Source organism: Octopus bimaculoides, chromosome 18, assembly GCF_046866305.1.
Source record: "Octopus bimaculoides isolate indiv1 chromosome 18, ASM4686630v1, whole genome shotgun sequence".
Taxonomy (NCBI): domain Eukaryota; kingdom Metazoa; phylum Mollusca; class Cephalopoda; order Octopoda; family Octopodidae; genus Octopus; species Octopus bimaculoides.
In genome coordinates this window covers 31,662,616-31,683,646 of record NC_142945.1, presented here as the reverse complement: position 1 = coordinate 31,683,646, position 21,031 = coordinate 31,662,616, and the positions used below count along the sequence as shown (strand labels likewise).

Below are 21,031 nucleotides of genomic sequence, written 5' to 3'. Positions count from 1 at the left end.
TAGGGTCCCGGTTGTGTTTTAGTCAAAAAAAATTTAACTTCTTGCATAGTTCAAGTCCACAGCAACATAATATCTCCCACTATTTAAGTATTACGTGTCAAAAGTGAAACAAAAACACTCATGTCAAATACTTTCACTTTAAAAATGAAACTATTCCACTAACTGAAACAATCACATTTCGATACTGTAATGACAGATACTTTCACTTTAATGGTGTATATATGTGTGTGTGTGTGTGTATATATATACAGAGAGAGAGAGAGAGAGAGAGAGAGAGAGAGAGAGAGAGAGTGAGAGAGAGAAAGAGTGAGAGAGAGAAACAGAGAGAGAGAAACAGAGAGAGAGAAACAGAGAGAGAGAAACAGAGAGAGAGAGAGAGAGAGAGAGAGAGAAACAGAGAGAGAGAGAAACAGAGAGAGAGAGAAAGAAAGAAAGAGAGAGAGAGAGAGATGTATATGTATACATATACATGTATATGTACACGTATATGTATAGATATATATAGATATAGATCTACATGCATACATGTATATGTATACATATGTGTAGATGTATATATATATATATAGATGTACATGTAATATGTACACATATATACATATATATACATGGATACAGATATCTATACATATATACACCCATCACACACACACACATACACATGCACACAAACACACACATTAGTCATTTGTTTTCTTATCCAAAACTACGTCAAAAGTACTGAATGGATCTTTATGAAATTTGGAAATTATAATCTATGCATAATGGCCATAACCCCCATGAAAATTCATATATTTTTGATGTTGATGAAATTTTAACCATACATATTACACACAAATAAAGTAATGTTTCTAAAATTTCTTCTTCTTAGAAGTTACAAAGACCCCTTCATGGGGACTTCACACCCACAATTTAGTCATTTTTCCTAAGCAAAGACGAATACAGTTGTACCATTGGAAGCTATAGGGTCACCCGAACATAACAGATGAGCATTATTTGTAATTCAACAGTACAACAGTGTAAGACTATCCTTTCAGGTATACTTACATTGTGATTTTTGCAATGTGGTGCATAAATTGTCAAGTAAATGAGACGCATCTTTGCCTCCACTGATTCACTTGCAAAGTGTTGAGTAAAATTATTTCCTTGCAGACCTCCTTTGAGTCTTTTTATTATCACTGCGAAACACATAGTCCCCAGTTGATAACATTGATTTCAAGGCCTTCCCAGATGAGTGACTGGTTGTTCTAAGACATTTATCGATTATAAATATTTTCTGCACAGTTACCTATCAGTATAGTGGTCATTTGCAAACTCCAGAGGCGACACTTTCATTTCCCTTTACTCCAAGCGTCACACGTTGTTATTTCAATTGGGTCATGCCCTTCCAATTGCTATAGATCCGTAATGCATCTTAAAGCTGTGCCTGTCACCTGTATGGTGAGGAATCCTACATTGGGGAGTAGTAACAACTAGGCTCGGGTAGCTGACTGATTATCATGATCATTCATCTTTTGCTTTCTTGTAGCTTTTCTCTCTTTTACAAACCCAGTGAACATACATATATTTCCTATTTCAAAGAAATTCAGACAATATATATTACACACAAGTTAAAAAGATTCCCAACAATTAAACTTCTCTGGTTGACATTAATACACCCACTCCCAATAGGGGCCTTAACTCCCACATTTTTCAGCTCCATGAGCTCCATTTTTCAGGAGCAAAATCCTTTTAGGGTCCATGTAGTGTCTTAGACCAAAAAAAGTTTTAACTTCTTGCATAGTTTGAGCCCACAGCAATATCATATCTCCTCCACTATTTCAGTATTACGTGTCAAAAGTGAAACAATAACATCACTCTACTGTAATGTCAGATACTTTCACTCTAACACTGAAACTATTCCACTATTTCAGTATTACCTGTCAAAAGTGAAACAGTAACATGTCACTACTGTAATTTCAATACTTTCACTTTAATACTTTCAATTTCATACTGAAACTATTAAAGTGAGACTATAGGGCTTTCCTATAAGTAGGTTATCTCCCTTGGCTAGGCAGCGCTCCATGTAGATAATTAAACTTCCGGAGGCTAACCCACGCCATTGTTATTGTTTTACGTCTTATCATGGATATAAAGCAGCTTGATGATTCAGCTATTGAAGTACTTACTGTGCCTGAGTTAAAGAAATATTTAAGATTATATGGACAGTATGTTACTGGAAGAAAGGCGGACTTGATTGAAAGGTTGAAAGGTATAAAAATTCTGTCGATATGTCAACAAAGTAAATTCATAGGACGATAAGTCTGAAGTATCGGACGATACTTCAGACAGGAATAAGCAGAAGCTTATATCTCCTCTCGGTGAAGTATTGCCTGATCTAAAGATCTTTGTAAGTTGCCGAATTTCACAGATAATGACATAATTACCTCGTGCTACAGATGAAAGCAAAGCAACAGTTAAGGAGTGGCATATTTTACCACGACAGACACGTACACAGCATCGAATACCACGATGTGAGTGAAAGCTGCTCTCACTGTATTGTCCGGTGTCTGGTAATCCCTTCAATACCAACATCAAACCAAAAAAAGAATCCTGACCACAGAGTGTGGGTAATTATGTCAAATGTCACTGGCAATGTGCATTCAGCTGATTGCAACTGTTAAAGCAAGTCACTGAGCATGCGTACATGTCATACGGGAGAGTTCCAATCAGGGGTGGATAACACCTTATAGGAAAGCCCTCTACTCTCACATATATACAAGCATACTATAAGACCCAAGTTAAAAACATTCCCAACAATTCAACTTCTCTGGTTGACATTAACACACCCACCCCCAATAGGGGCCTTCATTCCTACATTTTAGAGCTCCATGAGCTCCATTTCTCAGGAGCAAAATCCTTTTTACAGGTTCCAGAAGACTGAAATTTTGGAATATGCACATAAAGATCAATAGTATGGGATACATGTCTCATGATTAGAATTTTTTTATGGTGTGTAAAGAAGGAAAGAACCCTCATGTGCAATTTTCATGAAATTCGAATCATTTGTATTCCAGTTCCTTACAGAAAATATAACAGAAAAGTCTCATTCTTCAATTGCATGTAACACGGGCAATGCCAGGTATCTCTGCTAGTATATAAATAAATCCCAGAATTCTGGTGATGTAGAATCAACAATTAATGATTAAAGAAAATTCTGAATTGCAATAAACTAGTTGCCAGGCTTGCATTTTTACTTAGGGAGATATAAATAAAATCTGTTTTAGTGTAAGGTTCTAATCTAACACTAAAACCAATTTTTATGCATGTTACATAATTATAATTAGTATGTTTTACATAATGAGTAATTTAGCATCTTTTAACAAATATTATTATAATGTTTTCAAATATGTTATCCAAGATAGAAGAGATCATTTTCTGGGATAAGTTTACATGGTCTATACAATGTAATCCAGATGACTTTGCAAAACATCTATGAAACTTTCATTAATAATTAGTAGTACACATCATGTTCTAATGGTAAATCAAAGCAGAAATCAATGATGAAAGAAAAATAGAAAGAAAAAAGAAAAAAAGAATGAGAGAAAATGTTGCTTACCTTTGTAGGAAGTCCTGACTTTCCAAGATGTATAACAGTTGCCATGAGCAACATGCAGTCAGCGATAAAAGCCTGTAGCCAGAAAACAGTAAATATATGTCATAATCTGTACGCATATATATATATGTAGATATATCATTAATATCATTAATGTCCATGTTCCATACTGGCATGGATTGCACAGTTTGATCAGATCTGACAGTATGATTTCTATGGCTGGATGCCCTTCCTTAATGCCAATCACTTTATACTGTGCACTAGCTATTTTTCTTTTGCTACTGACATGAGTGAGGTTACTATGCAGCTTGCAAGCCTTCAAAACCTGAGAAGAGGGGATTATGCAGGCAGATGAAGGTTAAGGTAAGAAAGAAGGGATGAGTCAGAGTAAGTTCTAGTTGTAAGGGAGTTAAATTAAATATGATGTGTATGGATGAGGACATTTAGGAGAGAGTTAGAAATGAATCAGTAGTTGTTGCAGTGATTAATAGTGGTGATGGGGTGTCAAGGTGGCACCTCAAGGTACAAATTGAGTAGAAGTGAGCGGGAACAGTGAAATTAGGAGTGGGTGGAGGTCTGTAAGAGTGTATGAGGGGGGAAAATGAGAGAGGGAAGACAAGCAACACAGTAATGACTAGGTAAGGGTCAAAAAGCAGATGAAGGGTGGGGATTGTCAAAGATGTCTAAATTGAGGAGGTAAATGGAGGCAAGAAGAGAGTAGGTACAGGATAGTAATGATGATACAGTTGACATGGCAGTGGGGAGCAAGTAAATGATGATGTGTCTGGGGAGACGAGAGCAGAGGGGGTGACAGAGAGAGTTAGGTGGAGTACATGAGGATAGAATTCAGTGGTCCAATGTGGGGATGGAAAAGATCAGTGTGATATATACGTGCAGAGGACAATATTAATGGATAAGAGAGTGTAGTATCAAGAGGGGTGAATTGGGAAGCTGTAATAAGAAAGATACGGGTGGGGGCAAGGAGGAGGAGATTGGATGAGTGTCTATTTGTGCACCTAAGTAATACGTACAGCAACAGTTCTTTCAGAGTCAGTTTTGCCATGATCAGCCAAGTCTTTTTGAGGACCATGTACTGTCAGACATCCCAGTCCTTAGGCATCTCCTCCATCAGGCTCAGGGTCCTGCAGTCAGGTTTCACCACTTCCTTCCATGTCTTCTTGGATTTCTCTCGTCCACAAGCTCCAGCCATATTTACTGATAGGCACTTTATACAATAGTCCTCATCCATACACATCATATGACCATATCAGCATACACTACATCTGATTCCTCTTATGCCGTTTTTCTCTTGGCACATTTATACTGTCATATGCACACTTACATTGCACATCCAACAGAGTATGCTCGCCTCATATATTTCCAATCTTCTCAATTCTTCTGTGCTGAAGGCTCATGTCTCAATATCATGCAGTATTGCAGCTCTAATACAAACCACAAGCATCACATAATCTGCCTTTCATCAATTACTTCTAGTAAGCTATCCACACATTCGATGGAGTCTATTTTCAGTGTATTTCAAGAATGTACTGCTCCAGTGCAACTATCACATATGTTCTCTATAAGTCTGCTTACATTTCTTGTGTGTCCATATCTTATATTAGGTACAGTGTATGGAGTTTATACCTACTCCTTTTCCACATTTTGAAAAAGGCATTTTCCTTGAAGATACCAGGGTCCCGTTATCTTTCCTACTTACTAAAACTTCAGTCCTTGCTACGTTTGCTTTTAGGCCTCTTGATTCTAGATTGAGCTTCCATACCTGGAATTTCCTCTATAATACCCCTATAAATTCAGCTATAACAACTAGATCATCAGCATATAGAAGTTCCCATGGACAGCCAGTCTTAAACTTCTCTGTGATGGCCTGCAGGACTAGGATGGGGAACTGAAGACAGGGCCTTGATGGGTTCTAACCCTTAGGTTAAACTCTTCATCGAAATCATTGTTGACTAACTTTACTTACTGCATCTTTGTACATGGCTTGTACAGTATTCACAAGCCATTCATCAAAGCCTATTTGCTTAGTGCCACCAGGTTATTGTATGTGGTACCCTATCAGATGCCTTCTTCAGGTTAACAAAGACTAGGAATAATGGTTTACTCTTAGCCAATTATTTCTCCTGAAGTTGCTTTACTAGGAAGATTGCATCTGTGGTATCTCTTCTAGGCACAAAACCAAACTACATCTCATTAAGATGATCTAATTATGTATCAATTGTGCAATGACACCCTCTGTGACCTTCATAACAAATACCAGCTTAGTGCCTGGTGCAAATAAGACCAGTAAAAACTAATATGAAAGGGGTTCAAAAGAACAACCATACTACATCATCTGTTGTGCAGGGTTAACAAGGGATGAGTTCAGATCTTAGGTAGAGGGGCTCATTCAAAAAATATATTGCAGTCTCTACCCAATACCAATATAACAAGCAATAAGCCTGCAACTTGCTTAGAGAGGCATTGGGTGGGAGCACAAAGGATGCATATCCTGGGACCAGGAAGTAGGGCTAGGAGGGAACATCTATTAATGATTAGGAATTAGAATGCCATGACCCTTACAGGTGAAGAGCAAGTACTAGAGGAGCAGGTGAAACACATCCAGCTAGATATAGTCATTGTCTCCTCTACATGATTCTGTGGATCTGGGGCTGTAGATTTGAATTGAAAGTGGAAACTCCACTATTCAGGTGCAATGCATCATCTTTACCTTTGTAGTAGCTGACTATACTGCTGCTACATCAGTTATTGGGTGTGACTCCTTCATGGATAACCTGATTAACTATACACTCTACCAGATATTTTAACCCTTTCGATACCAACCTGACTGAAACTACCTTTGGCTCTGTAGTACAAAAGTCTTGTTTTCATAAGTTTTAAATTAAAATCTTCCACCAAACCTTAGTCACAATTTATGTTCCTAACATTAGCTTAATGATAACTAAGTTATTTTACTAAATTCTTTGTTATATTTAAAATTAACTGAAAGAAACACAGAACATCTCAAAATAAATACGGTAATGAAAGGGTTAAGCATATCAATGGTGATTCCTGATGGGCCAGGAACTTTCTCTTTCTTCAAATCTTTAATTGCTTTTATCTAATAAAAATATTGTTAATTCAGATAGTCAGCCCTCTGTTGGCTCCACATTAGGCAGGCTCTCCTTCTCCCATGTATTCTCTATGTTTGGCAGCCTTTCATTGTGGTACTTCCAAGCCTCTTTGTTTGTAGAATCACTAACTGCAAGTGAATCATCAACAATGCAAATGCACTTCTCTCCTATAACATCATAATTTTCTCTGACACACTGTCTTGCAATTCAAAACACCTCAAGCCTCTGGTCTTCATACATTGGCAAACTTCTACAATTCTGTTTCTTTACTAGCTAAATATACCTGTTGCCTAGATTCCCTTCTAGCTACCTGATACAGTTCTCTGCTACTACCACCCTTCCAGTCCTGTGTCTTTGCTCTAATGGCACTGTCTACTACACAGTTCCACCACCACATCACAAATTTGGTCAGTGGCCCTCATTAAATTGTCCCATAGGAACTTCCAGTTGTCTTCAATATCATATGTCACTATCTCCTTCTCCTCCTCCTCAAATACTTCAATCAGTATGTCTCTAAATCTCTGTCAATTCAGAGGATCCTTAAGATATCAAACTGGTTTGCCTCTCAGAATCCCAAAGTCTGAAGCCACTAATGACTAACCTATGTTAAAGAGTGCACTCTTCACCTGGTCTTTGCATTTGAAAGCAACCACTTTTCCTGCTTTCTAATGAGAATGTAGTCAATCTGACTTGTGTGGCCACCAGATTGATAGGTGAACAATTGACTGACTGGTTTTCTGAAGTTAGTGTTATGGATTATAAGCTCATTTGCATCACAGAACTCCAGTAGCCTACTTCCCTCCCCAGTATGGGAACCAAATCCATAGCCCCCATGCATCCCATATAAGCCATCTGGCTGCTGCAAAATATGCCCGTGTGTGTGTGTGTGCGTGCATGAACATATATGTACATACCTACATATACATACATGTGTGTGTTCCAATATTTATGTACTTGTGTTTATACTTGTATGCTGGATTGTCTTCCTCTGGGCAAATCAAGAGAGCTTCTACATTTGTAGGTAACAAAAGGCCTCTCCGTCAGAGTGAAAGGCAGACTGTATGATGCCTGTGTGCAAGTAGCCATGTTACACAGTGAAACATGGGCTGTGACTGCAGAGGACATGCAAAGGCTCGAAAGAAATGTAGCTAGTGTACCTCACTGGATGTGCAATGTCAGTGTGCATGTACAACAGTGTGTAAGAATTTTGAGAGAAAAACTGGGCACAAGAGGCATCAAATGTGGTGTGCAAGAGAGGCATTTGTGTAAGTATGGTCATGCGATGTGTATGGACAAGGACAGCTGTATAAAGTGCCAATGTCTAACTGTGGGAGGAACTGTAGAGGTAAACCCAGGAAGACATGGGACGAGGTGGTGAAGCATGATCTTCGAATGTTGGGTCTCATGGAGGTGATGACAAGTATTGGTGACCTTTGGCAATTTGTTGTGCTTCAGAAGACTTGTCAAGCTAAGCAAAATTGTAGTCATGGCCGGTGCCAATGACACATAAAGCACCCATGCAGGTGACATGTAAAAGTACCCATGCCAGTGACACATTAAAGGCACCCACTACATTCTTGGAATGGTTGGTGTTAGGAAGGGCATCCAGTTGTAGAAACCAAGCCAAAATCAGACTTGGCTTACCAGTTCCGGTTAAACTGTCTAACCCATGGCAGCATGGAAAACGGATCCTAAATGATGGTGATGATGAGGATGATTTGTTAGGTCCCCCTTTTGTATCTGAAGCTATTAACTACACACATATAAGTTATATTTCAACTTGTATTCCAGCATCTCAACATATATGTTTATGTTTGTATTCTTGTTTGTTAATGTGAATTGTCTAATGTATGTATGCCTGTGTCTACATTACATTTATTTCAACTATTTAGTGTGTGTATTCAAGCAAGCATGGTGAAAATTGCATCAATGAGTTCTAACTGAAATGTAAGCATCAATATGTAGCTACAAACTTTTATTTGTTAAATATATTTATAAAAAAAAAGAGGTTACTAATTTATGTATCATTAATTTAATAGCATCTTAAGTTACCAATACTGATTTGTCTCTTGTGCTCTTGGTACATACCTTACACCTGAAGGTATGAAGAAATTTTAGTGTGGCAAGTAAATTTGTATGATTTATGAAGAGTGATAGCTTTTCTGATGTGCAAAAGCTACAAAAAAATAATTTCACTGTGTATATGTAGGCACTTTTGTTTAGAAACTACCACTTAAAAGCACAGACAATATTATTAAAGCACAGAGAATTTCAAGATCTATAAATGAGCTGTGACAGTACGTGGGAAGCATGTGCCATTTCACATTGCTACAGTACACTTAGTTGGATGAGTGCTAGAGGGCAGCTGGTTATTAACCCTGTGATGGAGTAAGTGGGAGTCTTATACTCTCAATTACTTAAATGTCATGGAAACCAAGACATAATCTAGTGTAATGACTCTAGGCTTAAGTGAGACAATGTACATGCTGATAAAGTCAACTTTTTCAGTAGTAATATAACTTTTATATACATATATTCACAATCTATATGTATTATCCCTCTATTCTAACAGTTATATAAGTTATGCAGCTTAACTTTTATACAAATGCAAATAATACTCACATTCTGCTTCTTCTTAGAGTCAGTCAGTTTGATATAGCGAAGGGCTAACTTAGTGAGATTGGTCGCCAGGGCAGCCCCAGCAAAGAAATCTCCATTTAACAAGTACCTGCGAAATGGAGGTCTGTAAAAGAGGGAAAACAGAGGGAAAAAAGAGATTAAGAACAAGAAAATATTATATACATATTACTCACAGTAATTAAACCACAACTGAGTGAGTGAGTGAGAGAGAGAGAGAGAGTGTGTGTGTGTCTGTGTGTGCACATGTGTGAGCACGGGAAAAAAAAATTGGCATAAAAGGTGGCTTCTAGCAGTGCAACACAATGGCCTCTACTTTGAATGCTAGGCTGTTTTTGTTGTAACTTGACAAATAAAGCAAGTCATCAAAATATTGCAAGACTTTTGACTCAATACAATATATATCTGATTTGCTGTGCTTGAGAAAGCCTATCCCCTTGGCCGTTATCCTAGTCCTTTCTCATCTCTTCCATGATGATCCAAATCCTGAGATCAGTCTTCACTTCATTCCATGTCTTCTGGATCTCCTTCTTTCATATGCTCTATGACATTGACTGGCACTTTTTTTAATATAGCTGTCTTCATCCATATGCATCACATACCTACACCAGCAGAGTTTCAACATCATTTGTACTTTGTTGATCATGAAGGTTTATATTGCACACCAATGGAGTGTGTTAGCTTCATTTCTTTCCAGTTTTCCCAAGTCTACTACATTCAAGGGTCATGTCTTACAATTATGCAGCATTATCATTCTAACACAAATGACATACAATCTGAGGGAAAAAGACCTTTGTTATTGCCAGCAAGCATATCAGCTTCTTGAACAAACCTATTCTTACCCTGGCTACTATACATTCAGAGCAACCACCTCCCCTGTTAATTATGTTTCCTAGATAACAAAAGCTATTGATTAATGAGTTGTTTGGACATTTAAGAGAATCTGTTTCAGGAGTGCTCATAGTATATATTACTCCAATGCATCTTCATCATACAAAGGTTAATTTCTCTGTTAGTCTGCCTGTGATTCCTCTACACCATAGCTTAGATTAGGTACAGAGTATGGAGTTTACACATACTCCTTTCTTGCATATTGAGCAAGGTCATTTCCTTGTAGATATCAGGGCCCTGTCAACTTTCCAGCTCTACTAAAATTTTAATCTCTGCTAAATTTACCTTGAGACCTCTTGATTTTAGGTTTAGCTTCCTTGCCTGGAATTTCCTCTCTAATTCCCTTATAAATTCAGCTATGAGAACTAGATCATTAGCAAAAAGGAGTTTCCATAGGCAGCCAGTCTTAAACTCCTCTGCAATGACTTGCAGGAGTATGATGAACAGGAGGCTGAGGGCTAAACTTTGATAAATTCCTACCATCATGCTAAATTCATTACTGAAATCATTGTTAACTCACATTTTATTTCCTGTATCTTTGTATACAGCGTTGTATACTACTCATACAAACCATTTGTTTATGCCTAGTTTTCATAGTGATTACCATATTACTGACTAGAGTAACCTACCAAATGTCTTCAAGTCAATAAATATAAAGATTAGTGGTTTACTTTTAGCCATGTATTGCAATTACCACACAAAGAAGATTGCCTCTTTGGTACCCTTCCAGGGTATTATCAATCCAAAACATTTCACACCTCTGATTCTCACTTTGCAGAACATGTGCAAATCTTCTTTTTTCTGCTCCACCTATCTGCCCTTCCAACCGTTTGATAATGCTCCCTACTACAACCTTCATTCCAGCTTTTCTAAGCCTCTCTTAGCCTTTACCACTCTATCAAACAGAGTATCTAAGATATTTGTTGGCTTTATCTATGTTGCTCTAATTTATACAGGGGTTATCCATACACACACATACACACCTCACTCTTCAAAGGTCCATACCATATCGGATAAAGGTGTTGCATGTATCTCTCCTTGAAGGTATTTCCAGTCATTCTAATATAAGTTTTTATTGTTCCATCCATGTTAGTGATGTTGGTCTTGCACACCAGTTCTTTTGCTAGGAACATACTATTCAGGGGAGTTATTGAGGTATCTACAATTACAAGATCTGAGGGGGTGTTTCTAATATTATTATTCTTATTGCAATCTTATGTTGGAGAAGGCAACTATAGCTAACTTTAAGTGTATTTCTTTTAAAGATTATGATATTTATGTGAGTGCAGTAAGTGGGTGTGTGTAAGTTTCAGAAATTGTCTAGCTATATTTGTAGTCACATTCATGCTGTATGGAGAATTATACTATAATATTTTCCTACAGTTCTATATTTAAGAGATGAGGAATTATGTACATTATTTACATTTGACGGATATTTGTCCTCATCTTGTTTGTTGTTAACGCAAAGTTTTGGCTGATATACCCTCCAGCCTTCATCAAGTGTCTTGGGGAAATTTCAAACCTGGGTTCCCATTCCTTAGGTATTTTTTGATGTTATTATTACCTAACCCTAACCCTAACCCTGAATAATAATAACATCAAAAAATACCTTAGGAATGGGAACCCAGGTTTGAAATTTCCCCAAGACACTTGATGAAGGCTGGAGGGTATATCAGCCAAAACATTAACAAGAAATAAGATGAGGACAAATATCCATCAAATGTAAATAACGTAAAAAATAAATATTTTCCTATGTCTATGTTCTTTTGACCTATCTACACTTGGTGTAATATAGGTTATAATGTTCTTAAGATTGAATCCTTCTAATGCAGTGTTATCATATGGGGCTGCTTTTTTGAAAGTTACTTCAACATGATTTCCAATGCTATTAACTAATTGTTCAATTATTGACAAAAGATGGTTAGAGCCACTGTCTATATAGGAGATGTCCTCATTTAGTCAATGCAAACTTTTAAATTTGCCTGTACAAAGATTCATATTAATGCCCAGGAAATTAAATTATTTAAGATTCATGCTGATTGTAGTTTTTAGGTTGAGTTGACTATATATTTTGCATAATCTCTTTCTTATCTTATCCATATCATAGGCCATTTTTATTATGAACTATTCCTAGACCATTGTCCTTATATAATCTTATGCTGGCATCTTCTTTTTCAGGATATGTAGGATGTAGAAACCAACTAAATCTGCTACTTCTGCTCCATCATGGCTCCCCAGAGCTACATCAAATAGTTCGTTTCCATTCTTTTTCACTCAATGGATATGAAAAAGCAATAATTTCCTTGCATTCATTATAAAGGCTATATCAATGTTAGGGATGGTTGTATAAGCTTTACTAAACTGAATACCTTTCAGAAGAGAGTTTTGAAAATCAAGGGGTAAAACAATGTCGAACTGGATGAATTTGCATTTGGGCTTGTCTTTAATTTTCTTGATCTATTCAACAGTTATGCAGTCATATATCCATTCTGTAAGGTTTGAGTATATTGTATTTCTTCTATCTTTCATCTTTTACTTGCTTCAGTCATTTAACTGCAGCCATGCTGGGGCACCACCTTGAAGGGTTTTAAGTTGAACAAATCAAATCCAGGACTTATTATTATTTTTTAAAAGTTTAGTATTTATTCTATCAGTCACTATTCTAAAACCGCTAAGTTATGGGGACGTAAATACACCAACACCAGATGTCAAGCAGTGGTAGGGGACAAGCACAGACATAAACACAGATATATATACACACATACATACATGTGTGTGTGTGTGTGTATGTATGTATATATATATATATATATATATATATATATATATATATAGAAACATGGACTGTGACTGCTGAGGACATGCGTAAGCTCGCAAGGAATGAAGCCAGTACGCTCTGCTGGATGTGTAATGTCAGTGTGCATACCCGACAGAGTGTAAGTATCTTGAGAGAAAAGCTGAAGATAAGAAGCATCAGTTGTGGTGTGCAAGAGAGGTGATTGCACTGGTATGTACATGTGGTGAGAATGGACGAGGATAGCTGCGTGAAAAAGTGCCACACCCTAACAGTTGAGGGAACCCGTGGAAGAGGTAGGCCCAGGAAAACCTGGGCTGAGATGGTGAGGCAAGACCTTTGAACATTGGGCCTCACCGAGGCGATGACTTCTGACCGGGACCTTTGGAAATGTGCTGTGCGTGAGAAGACCTGGCAAGCCAGGTGAGACCTAAATCCAAGGCCTCTGCCAGGGGTGTAGCCAGCCCACTCATGCGTACCTTTCCTACATTGGACACTAAACTCTGCTTGCAAAGACCTGTTGAGGCAAGTGAAATCGAACTAAATTCGACGACTGGCACCCGTGCCAACGTCGTCTCCTTCATTGGACACGAAACTCAGCTTGCGAAGACTTATTGGGGCAAGTGAATAGCGAAATCGGGATAGCACCTGTGCCCAGCGTCGCCTTCCTGGCACTTGTGCCCGTCACATGTGTAAGGATTTTCGAGCGAGATCGTTGCCAGTGCCCCTGGACTGGCTCTTGTGCGGGTGGCACATAAAATACACCACTTTGAGCGTGGTCGTTGCCAGTACCGCCTGACTGGCCTTCGTACGATTTTCGAGCGAGATCGTTGCCAGTGCCCCTGGACTGGCTCTTGTGCGGGTGGCACATAAAATACACCACTTTGAGCGTGGTCGTTGCCAGTACCGCCTGACTGGCCTTCGTACGATTTTCGAGCGAGATCGTTGCCAGTGCCCCTGGACTGGCTCTTGTGCGGGTGGCACATAAAATACACCATTTTGAGCGTGGCCGTTGCCAGTACCGCCTGACTGGCCTTCGTGCGGGTGACACGTAAAAGCACCCACTTCACTCTCTGAGTGGTTGGCGTTAGGAAGGGCATCCAGCTGTAGAAACTCTGCCAAATCAGATTGGAGGCTGGTGTTGCCATCCGGTTTCACCAGTCCTCAGTCAAATCGTCCAACCCATGCTAGCATGGAAAGCGGACGTTAAACGATGATGATGATGATGATGATGATATATATACAAATGAGTATATGCATATATACGTACATGTATGTACAAACTTACATCTACATATATATATATATATATAGATGCATATCTGGGTACAGGACGTTGCAAACAAAACGTAGACAAAATGATAAACAGAGTACAGAAAACACACAGGCCACATAGAGAGCATTTTCTTCATCAGCTGCCACCATTCTAAAACTAAGCGTTTCGAAGAGTTAGGGCAGGACGCATCGTTAGAATGGCTCTTCCCACAGACCACAAATTAAATTTTACCATGGAGGAATGTAGAGGCGGACAGAAAACAAGACAGGAAAACGAAACAGTGAAAACAAACAAAAAAGGTTATATGGCCAGACGTGAAAAAATATGTGTATACTGAACGGTGTGAAGCAACGCACTGGAAGGAAACGGGACAAAGAATGTTCGTGTGCGTGCTTGGCGATAGCCAAGGTAAGAAAGGAAGTAGTTACTGGACACATAGGCACAGGCATGGCTGTGTGGTAAGAAGCTTACTTTTCAACCACATGGTTCTGGGTGTAGTAGGGTAGCAATTCTCAATTTTGTTAATACAGGAGGGTGAAAAGATTGGCTGTAAATAGGCTTTACTCTTCTAAAAATGCAAGTACAGTATCTGTCAGTAGTAGTTTTAGTCATGAACCTCACCAGTCAGCAGACAGCTGTATTTTAAATACCATTTTGAAGCCTTGCTTTTATTCCAAAGCCTCACTTTCAACTGGCTGTAGTAAACATAACAAGTATAGTCATACTAATACTATCAATAACTATTACAACACCAGGTTTAGTCCCACTGTGTAGCACCTTGAGCAAACCAAAGCCTTGTGAATGAATTTGGTAGATGGAAACTGAAAGAAGCCCATCATATATATGTATATACATGTGTGTGTGTGTGTGTGTGTATGTGATTATATTGTCCCCCCCCCCCCACCGCCCGCCAACACAACTTAACAACTGATGCTTGTGTTTACATCTCCATAACTTAGCAATTCCATAAAAGAGGCTGATAGAATAAGTACCAGGCTTTAAAAAGTCCTGGGGTCAGTTTGTTCAATTAAAACCCTTCAAGGCAGTGCTCCAGCATAGCCACAGTAAAAATGACTAAAATAAATAAAAGAATAAAAGAAAATAAAGAATATATGACAACTTCTTTCAGTTTCCATCTACCAAATTCACTTACAAGGCTTTGGTTGGCCCAAGGCCAGAGGAGAAGACACTTGCCTAAGTTGCCGTGCACAGGGACTGAACCTGGAACTACGTGGTTAGGAAACAAACTTCATACCACATGACCACATCTACAACTATCTTAAAAGTTTTCCCAAACTAGTGGAATCTCATAATTAGTTCAAGATGCTACCATGATTTTGGAAAACCTTTCAAAAACTTTCAAGAAATACACCACATATTTAGTATGAAGTAACTAATTATTCTTATTACTATCTGAAACCCATTTGGGGAAGATTTTTAAAAGGGCTTTTATATCAATATATCAAAGAGATCAATATAAACTTTAAATTTGAGTATCAAGAATACATATATTCACTGATGAACCATTATATCAACATTTATTTATTTTTAATTGAATAATCTATCAGTTTGAGACTATGATTGTAGTTATCTCTTTATAAACCTGCAGTAAAATTAGGAAATTCTACATGCAAATGGCACAAAATATACACACCTATAAGCATACAGAATTCTGCTCTGTTGTATTTGCCCAGTGACACATCAAACAAAACATCTCCATTCTTCTTGACCCAGATAGAGTTGCTGAAAAACAGCAAGGATTTCCTGGTGTACAAGATGATGTTGACACCAGAGTTGCTGATGGGTACACACTCTTTGGCTTTGAGCAGTAGAAGCCTTGTTATAGATGGGTGCACAATACTGAACCGAATGAAGTTACTGTTATTCTTATCATTATGTCCTTAAATCAGTCTCCTATGTTATCTCATAAAGGGAATTCTGACTACTAAGTTTATGGAGAACTGAATTTAAAATAAAGTGATGGTATGTTGTCACCTTAATGTGACAGTCCCATGAAAGGGAAGAATGTCACTGCTATTTAGCCCTAGGAAACACCGTTTCCTGTTGGCCTTGACACATTTCCTGTGCCCTTATGTTTACAAAGGGGAGATAAGCACATCCACCCAGCAAAGCCAGCATCCAGAGACTAGTTTCAGAGTCATTGCTTATCATCAGTCTGGAGTAACAGGGCTTGCTAGCTGAATTTTTGATTAGGACAATAAACGTCATACACAGATGGTACAATACAGAACAATACAAGCAAAAAAAATGTTGTAATGAGTTCGAATGATGCTTTGTTTCTTCTTTAAATTTTATGAAGTAATTAGATTTAATCTATAGTTTTTTTTCTTTTTGGGGAGGGGATTATGCCCGGTTGCCTCAAAGGCCCAGCAACTACCCCTTTCCTTTTTATTTCCAATGCAGATTAAATAGGGTTACTTGCACCCACCTTTCTTAACACAGCCTTCCATCTTTCCTCAAACACACTTCACGAAAGGATCCTCTTCTCCAGCCCTATCTTGCTCTTCAGATGATATCGGAAGAATTGTAGCAAACCAGGGTCAGAGATGAAGGATCCCGTCACAAGTCCTTGCATTCTAGTCTTCCATACACATTCTTTCAGCACAGCAACTGTACAGAAAAAACACGCCTCACCTTCCTTTGAGAGTCCAGTGGGTAGTACAATCTTTATTATAGATTCTGCCAATAGCTGTACTCTTCCTAAATGTGACAACACGCGTTCGACGTAAATCATCAAGCCTGACAGCTCCTGACAATGTACAAAGGCGTGCTGGACAGTTTTATCGTCCAGCCCACATCTTGGACATGTCATTGGTACTGACATTCTGTGCCTGGATAACTTATCTCGAACAGGTAAAGCATTCCTGTAACACTGCTAGGTCAGGGATTTTTGGTAATTATCCAAATACCCTGGCCCAAAAGTATTTTTGAACAGGTTGGTGAGTTGGTTCTCATTGAACCCCAGAGCTCCTCCTAGAGTGTCATCATTTTTGTGCTCTACCATCCCTCTATACAAAACCAAGGTGGTGTTCCCACTGCCACCCTTGCCTGTCTTGTGGATAAGCACAAGTGCCTGTCGACACGCCTTTTGCCATTCAATCAGATTACACCTTTTAATGAAACCGGGTTTAAATTGCTCCAAAGAAGCTGGTTGCGGAAAGAATTTCTCTGCTAGCAGATTCCACACCTTATCACCTTTCAGGTAACGCCTTTGTAAACATAATAATTCAAGTGAAATACATTCACTGATTTTGAAAATAGAAATAATACATTTCTAAATATCTCAGAGAGATTTATACAGTAGCAGCACAATAAAGTCATGGTATGTTGTCAACTTAATCTGACAGTCCAATGAAAGGGAAGAATGCTACTGCTACTTTACCCTAGGAAACACTGTTTCCTGTTGGCCTTGACACATTTTCTATGTCCGTATGTTTACATAGGGGAGATAAGCACCTGAATCTAAAATGTTCTTGTTAATTATTTCTATTTCTGTTTTAGCTGGGTTAATTAGTCTACATTTGGAGTTTCAACAAAAACTGGTATTATGGTTTAACCCAAGAATATCTTGTAGATCTACAACTAGAAAGGTGTTGTGGTATAATTCAACATTTAACTTAAGTGTTAGAGCTAATGTAAGTACAAAAATTTATAATTTAGTATAAAGACACTTTCCATCTGATCATAAATATCACAGAATCTTCAATACAAAAAGGCTAAAGTTTAGCTATTCTCATTGCAAAAACTTTACCTCTTACATCAACCAGCACAATATGACCATTCTCAATAAACCTAACAGAATTGCTGATGAACCTAAATGTAATTCAAAGACCCTGGAATCTGTCCTTTAAATGGTAATTGCCTAATTAAAAGTGTTGTATACAGAGCTAAGGTGTAGACTAACAACACCTCTACATACAAAATTTATACTGGTGCCATTGAAAACAGCTTCAAAGTGAGGCTTTACTCACATAGAAATTCCTTAAAAAACCAAAGAACAGGGTGGCAATGAACCTGGCTAAGCACATTTGGCAATTAAAAGCTGGTTTTGACCCATTTAAGATACACTGGTCTATTTTGGAAAAAGCTAATACTTACATGCATGCATTGTACCAAAACTCTGAGATGTTCATTGTTTTTTGAGTGAAAAGTACTTTATACTATTCCAAGATAAATCTGCACTAAACTGCAAAATGGAACTCATCAGTTTCTGCAGGCACACATCTAGGTACCTTTCCTGCTGTCAATTGATATAAGCGCTGCCAAAAATCATCATTCCATTAAAACAGTCTAGTTCCTTTTATATAATTAATTTTTTTTCTCAGTACTTTATGGCGTATAGTGTGTTTTCCACACAACTTCTTTTTAAGGGTATCAAAGTTTGTTATACAGGATTTTTTTTTGTTGCCACATATATTACATATGTGTTTTTCCCCTACTACCTAATAATTTTAGACTTACGAGTTGCAAATTTTATTTTAAAATTACTTTCATACTATATATTTCGTATTTTTACTCTTATAACCACCTTTACATCATATTACTAGGACTTTCTGTTTGTTGAAAATGCTTGTAGTTAGTATGGAAACCATTAAACTAAATCAATCAGATCATATCATTTTGTTACTTGTCACCCACATTATTTAAGTGGGTGACAAGCAAAAAGAAATAATCTTCTATGCCTGCTTTAATTTCATCATCATCATCATCGTTTAACATCTGCTTTCCATGCTAGCATGGGTTGGACGATTTGACAGAGGACTGGTGAAACCAGATGGCTACACCAGGCTCCAATCTGATTTGGCAGTTTCTACAACTGGATGCCCTTCCTAACACCAACCACTCCGAGAGTGTAGTGGGTGCTTTTACGTGCCACCGGCACGAAGGCCAGTCAGGCGGTACTGGCAACGGCCACGCTCAAAATGGTGTATTTTACGTACCACCTGCACAAGAGCCAGTCCAGCAGCACTGGCAACGATCTCGCTCGAAAGTCTTTACACATGCCACGGGCACAAGTGCCAGAGAGGCGACGCTGGGCACAGGTGCCATCACGATTTCGCTTTCTCTTGCCCCAATAGGTCTTCGCAAGCCGAGTTTCGTGTCCAATGAAGGAGACGACGTTGGCATGGGTGCCAGTCGTTGAATTTAGTTTGATTTCGATTTCACTTGCTTTAACAGGTCTTCACAAGCGGAGCTTAGTGTCCAATGAAGGAAAGGTACGCATAAGTGGGCTGGCTACACCCCTGGCAGAGGCCTTGGATTTAGGACTCACTTGGCTTGCCGGGTCTTCTCACGCACAGCATATTTCCAAGGTCTCGGTCAGAGGTCATTGCCTCGGTGAGGCCCAATGTTCGAAGATCTTGCCTCACCACCTCATCCCAGGTCTTCCTGGGCTTACCTCTTCCACAGGCTCCCTCTACTGCCAGGGTATGGCACTTTTTCACACACCTATCTTCGTCCATTCTCGCCACATGACCATACCAGCGCAATCGTCTTGCTTGCACACCGCAACTGATGCTTCTGAGGTTCAACTTTTCTCTCAAGGTACTTACACTCTGTCTAGTATGCACACTGACATTACACATCCATTGGAGCATACTGGCTTCATTCGTTGCGAGCCTATGCATGTCTTCAACAGTTACGGCCCATGTTTCACTACCATGAAGCATGGCTGTTCGTACACATGCGTCATACAGTCTGCCTTTTACTCTGAGAGTGAGACACTTTGTCACCAGCAGAGGTAAGAGCTCTCTGAACTTTGCCCAGGCTATTCTTATTCTAGCAGCTACACTTTCAGCACACCCTCCCCCACTACTAACTTGGTCACCTAGATAGCGGAAGCTATCAACTACTTCTAGTTTTTCTCCCTGAAATGTGACAGAAGTTGTTTTCTGCACATTTACAGTGTTTATAGCTCCTGAACATCTGCCACATACAAAAACTAAATTCCTAGGTAACCTTCCTTTGATATTGCTGCACCTCTTATGTGTCCATAGCTTACATCTTTTAGAGTTTCTACCTACACCTTTTCTACAGATCGAGCAGGACCATCTACCTGAAAGGGTTTGTGGTTTGTCTACCTTCCTACTTATTAGGTCTTTGGTTTTAGCTAGGTTGACTCTAAGGCCCTTCAATTTTAGTCCTTGCTTCCACACCTGAAACTTCTCTAGTTCTGATAGTGACTCAGCAATTAGTGCAAGGTCATCAGCATAGAGCAAATAATCATTAAATTTTAATTTAGATCGTTGCCAGTGCCGATGGAGTGGCTCCTGTGCAGGTGACACGTAATACATCATTTCGAGCGTGGCCTTTGCCAGTAAGACATCCGAGCGAGACCGTTGCCAGTGCCCCTGGACTGGCCCTTGTGCAGGTGGCACGTAAAATACACCATTTCGAGCGTGGCCGTTGCCAGTACCCGCCTGACTGGCCCTCGTGCCAGTGGCACGTAAAAGCACCCACTACACTCTCAGAGTGGTTGGCGTTAGGAAGGGCATCCAGCTGTAGAAACTCTGCCAAATCAGATTGGAGCCTGGTGTCGCCTCCTAGTCCACCAGTCCTCAGTCAAATCGTCCAACCCATGCTAGCATGGAAAGCAGACGTTAAACGACAATGATGATGATGTGTATGTGTATGTGTATTATCATCATCATTATTGTTATCACCATCATTTAACATTCACTTTCCAT

At 38.9% G+C, this 21,031-nt stretch overlaps 1 protein-coding gene across 1 annotated transcript in view; it reads right to left on the bottom strand.

Annotated features, from left to right (window-relative positions):
- Positions 1-21,031, bottom strand: part of LOC106880484 (coatomer subunit beta) — a 208,801-nt gene that overhangs the window by 57,135 nt on the left and 130,635 nt on the right. Inside the window, exons 15-16 of the mRNA XM_089365970.1 lie at positions 9,349-9,469; positions 3,599-3,670 (exon numbers count right to left, since the gene is read on the bottom strand). Coding sequence (XP_089222096.1) covers positions 3,599-3,670; positions 9,349-9,469 — 193 coding nt within the window. The remainder of the gene's footprint in view (positions 1-3,598; positions 3,671-9,348; positions 9,470-21,031) is intronic.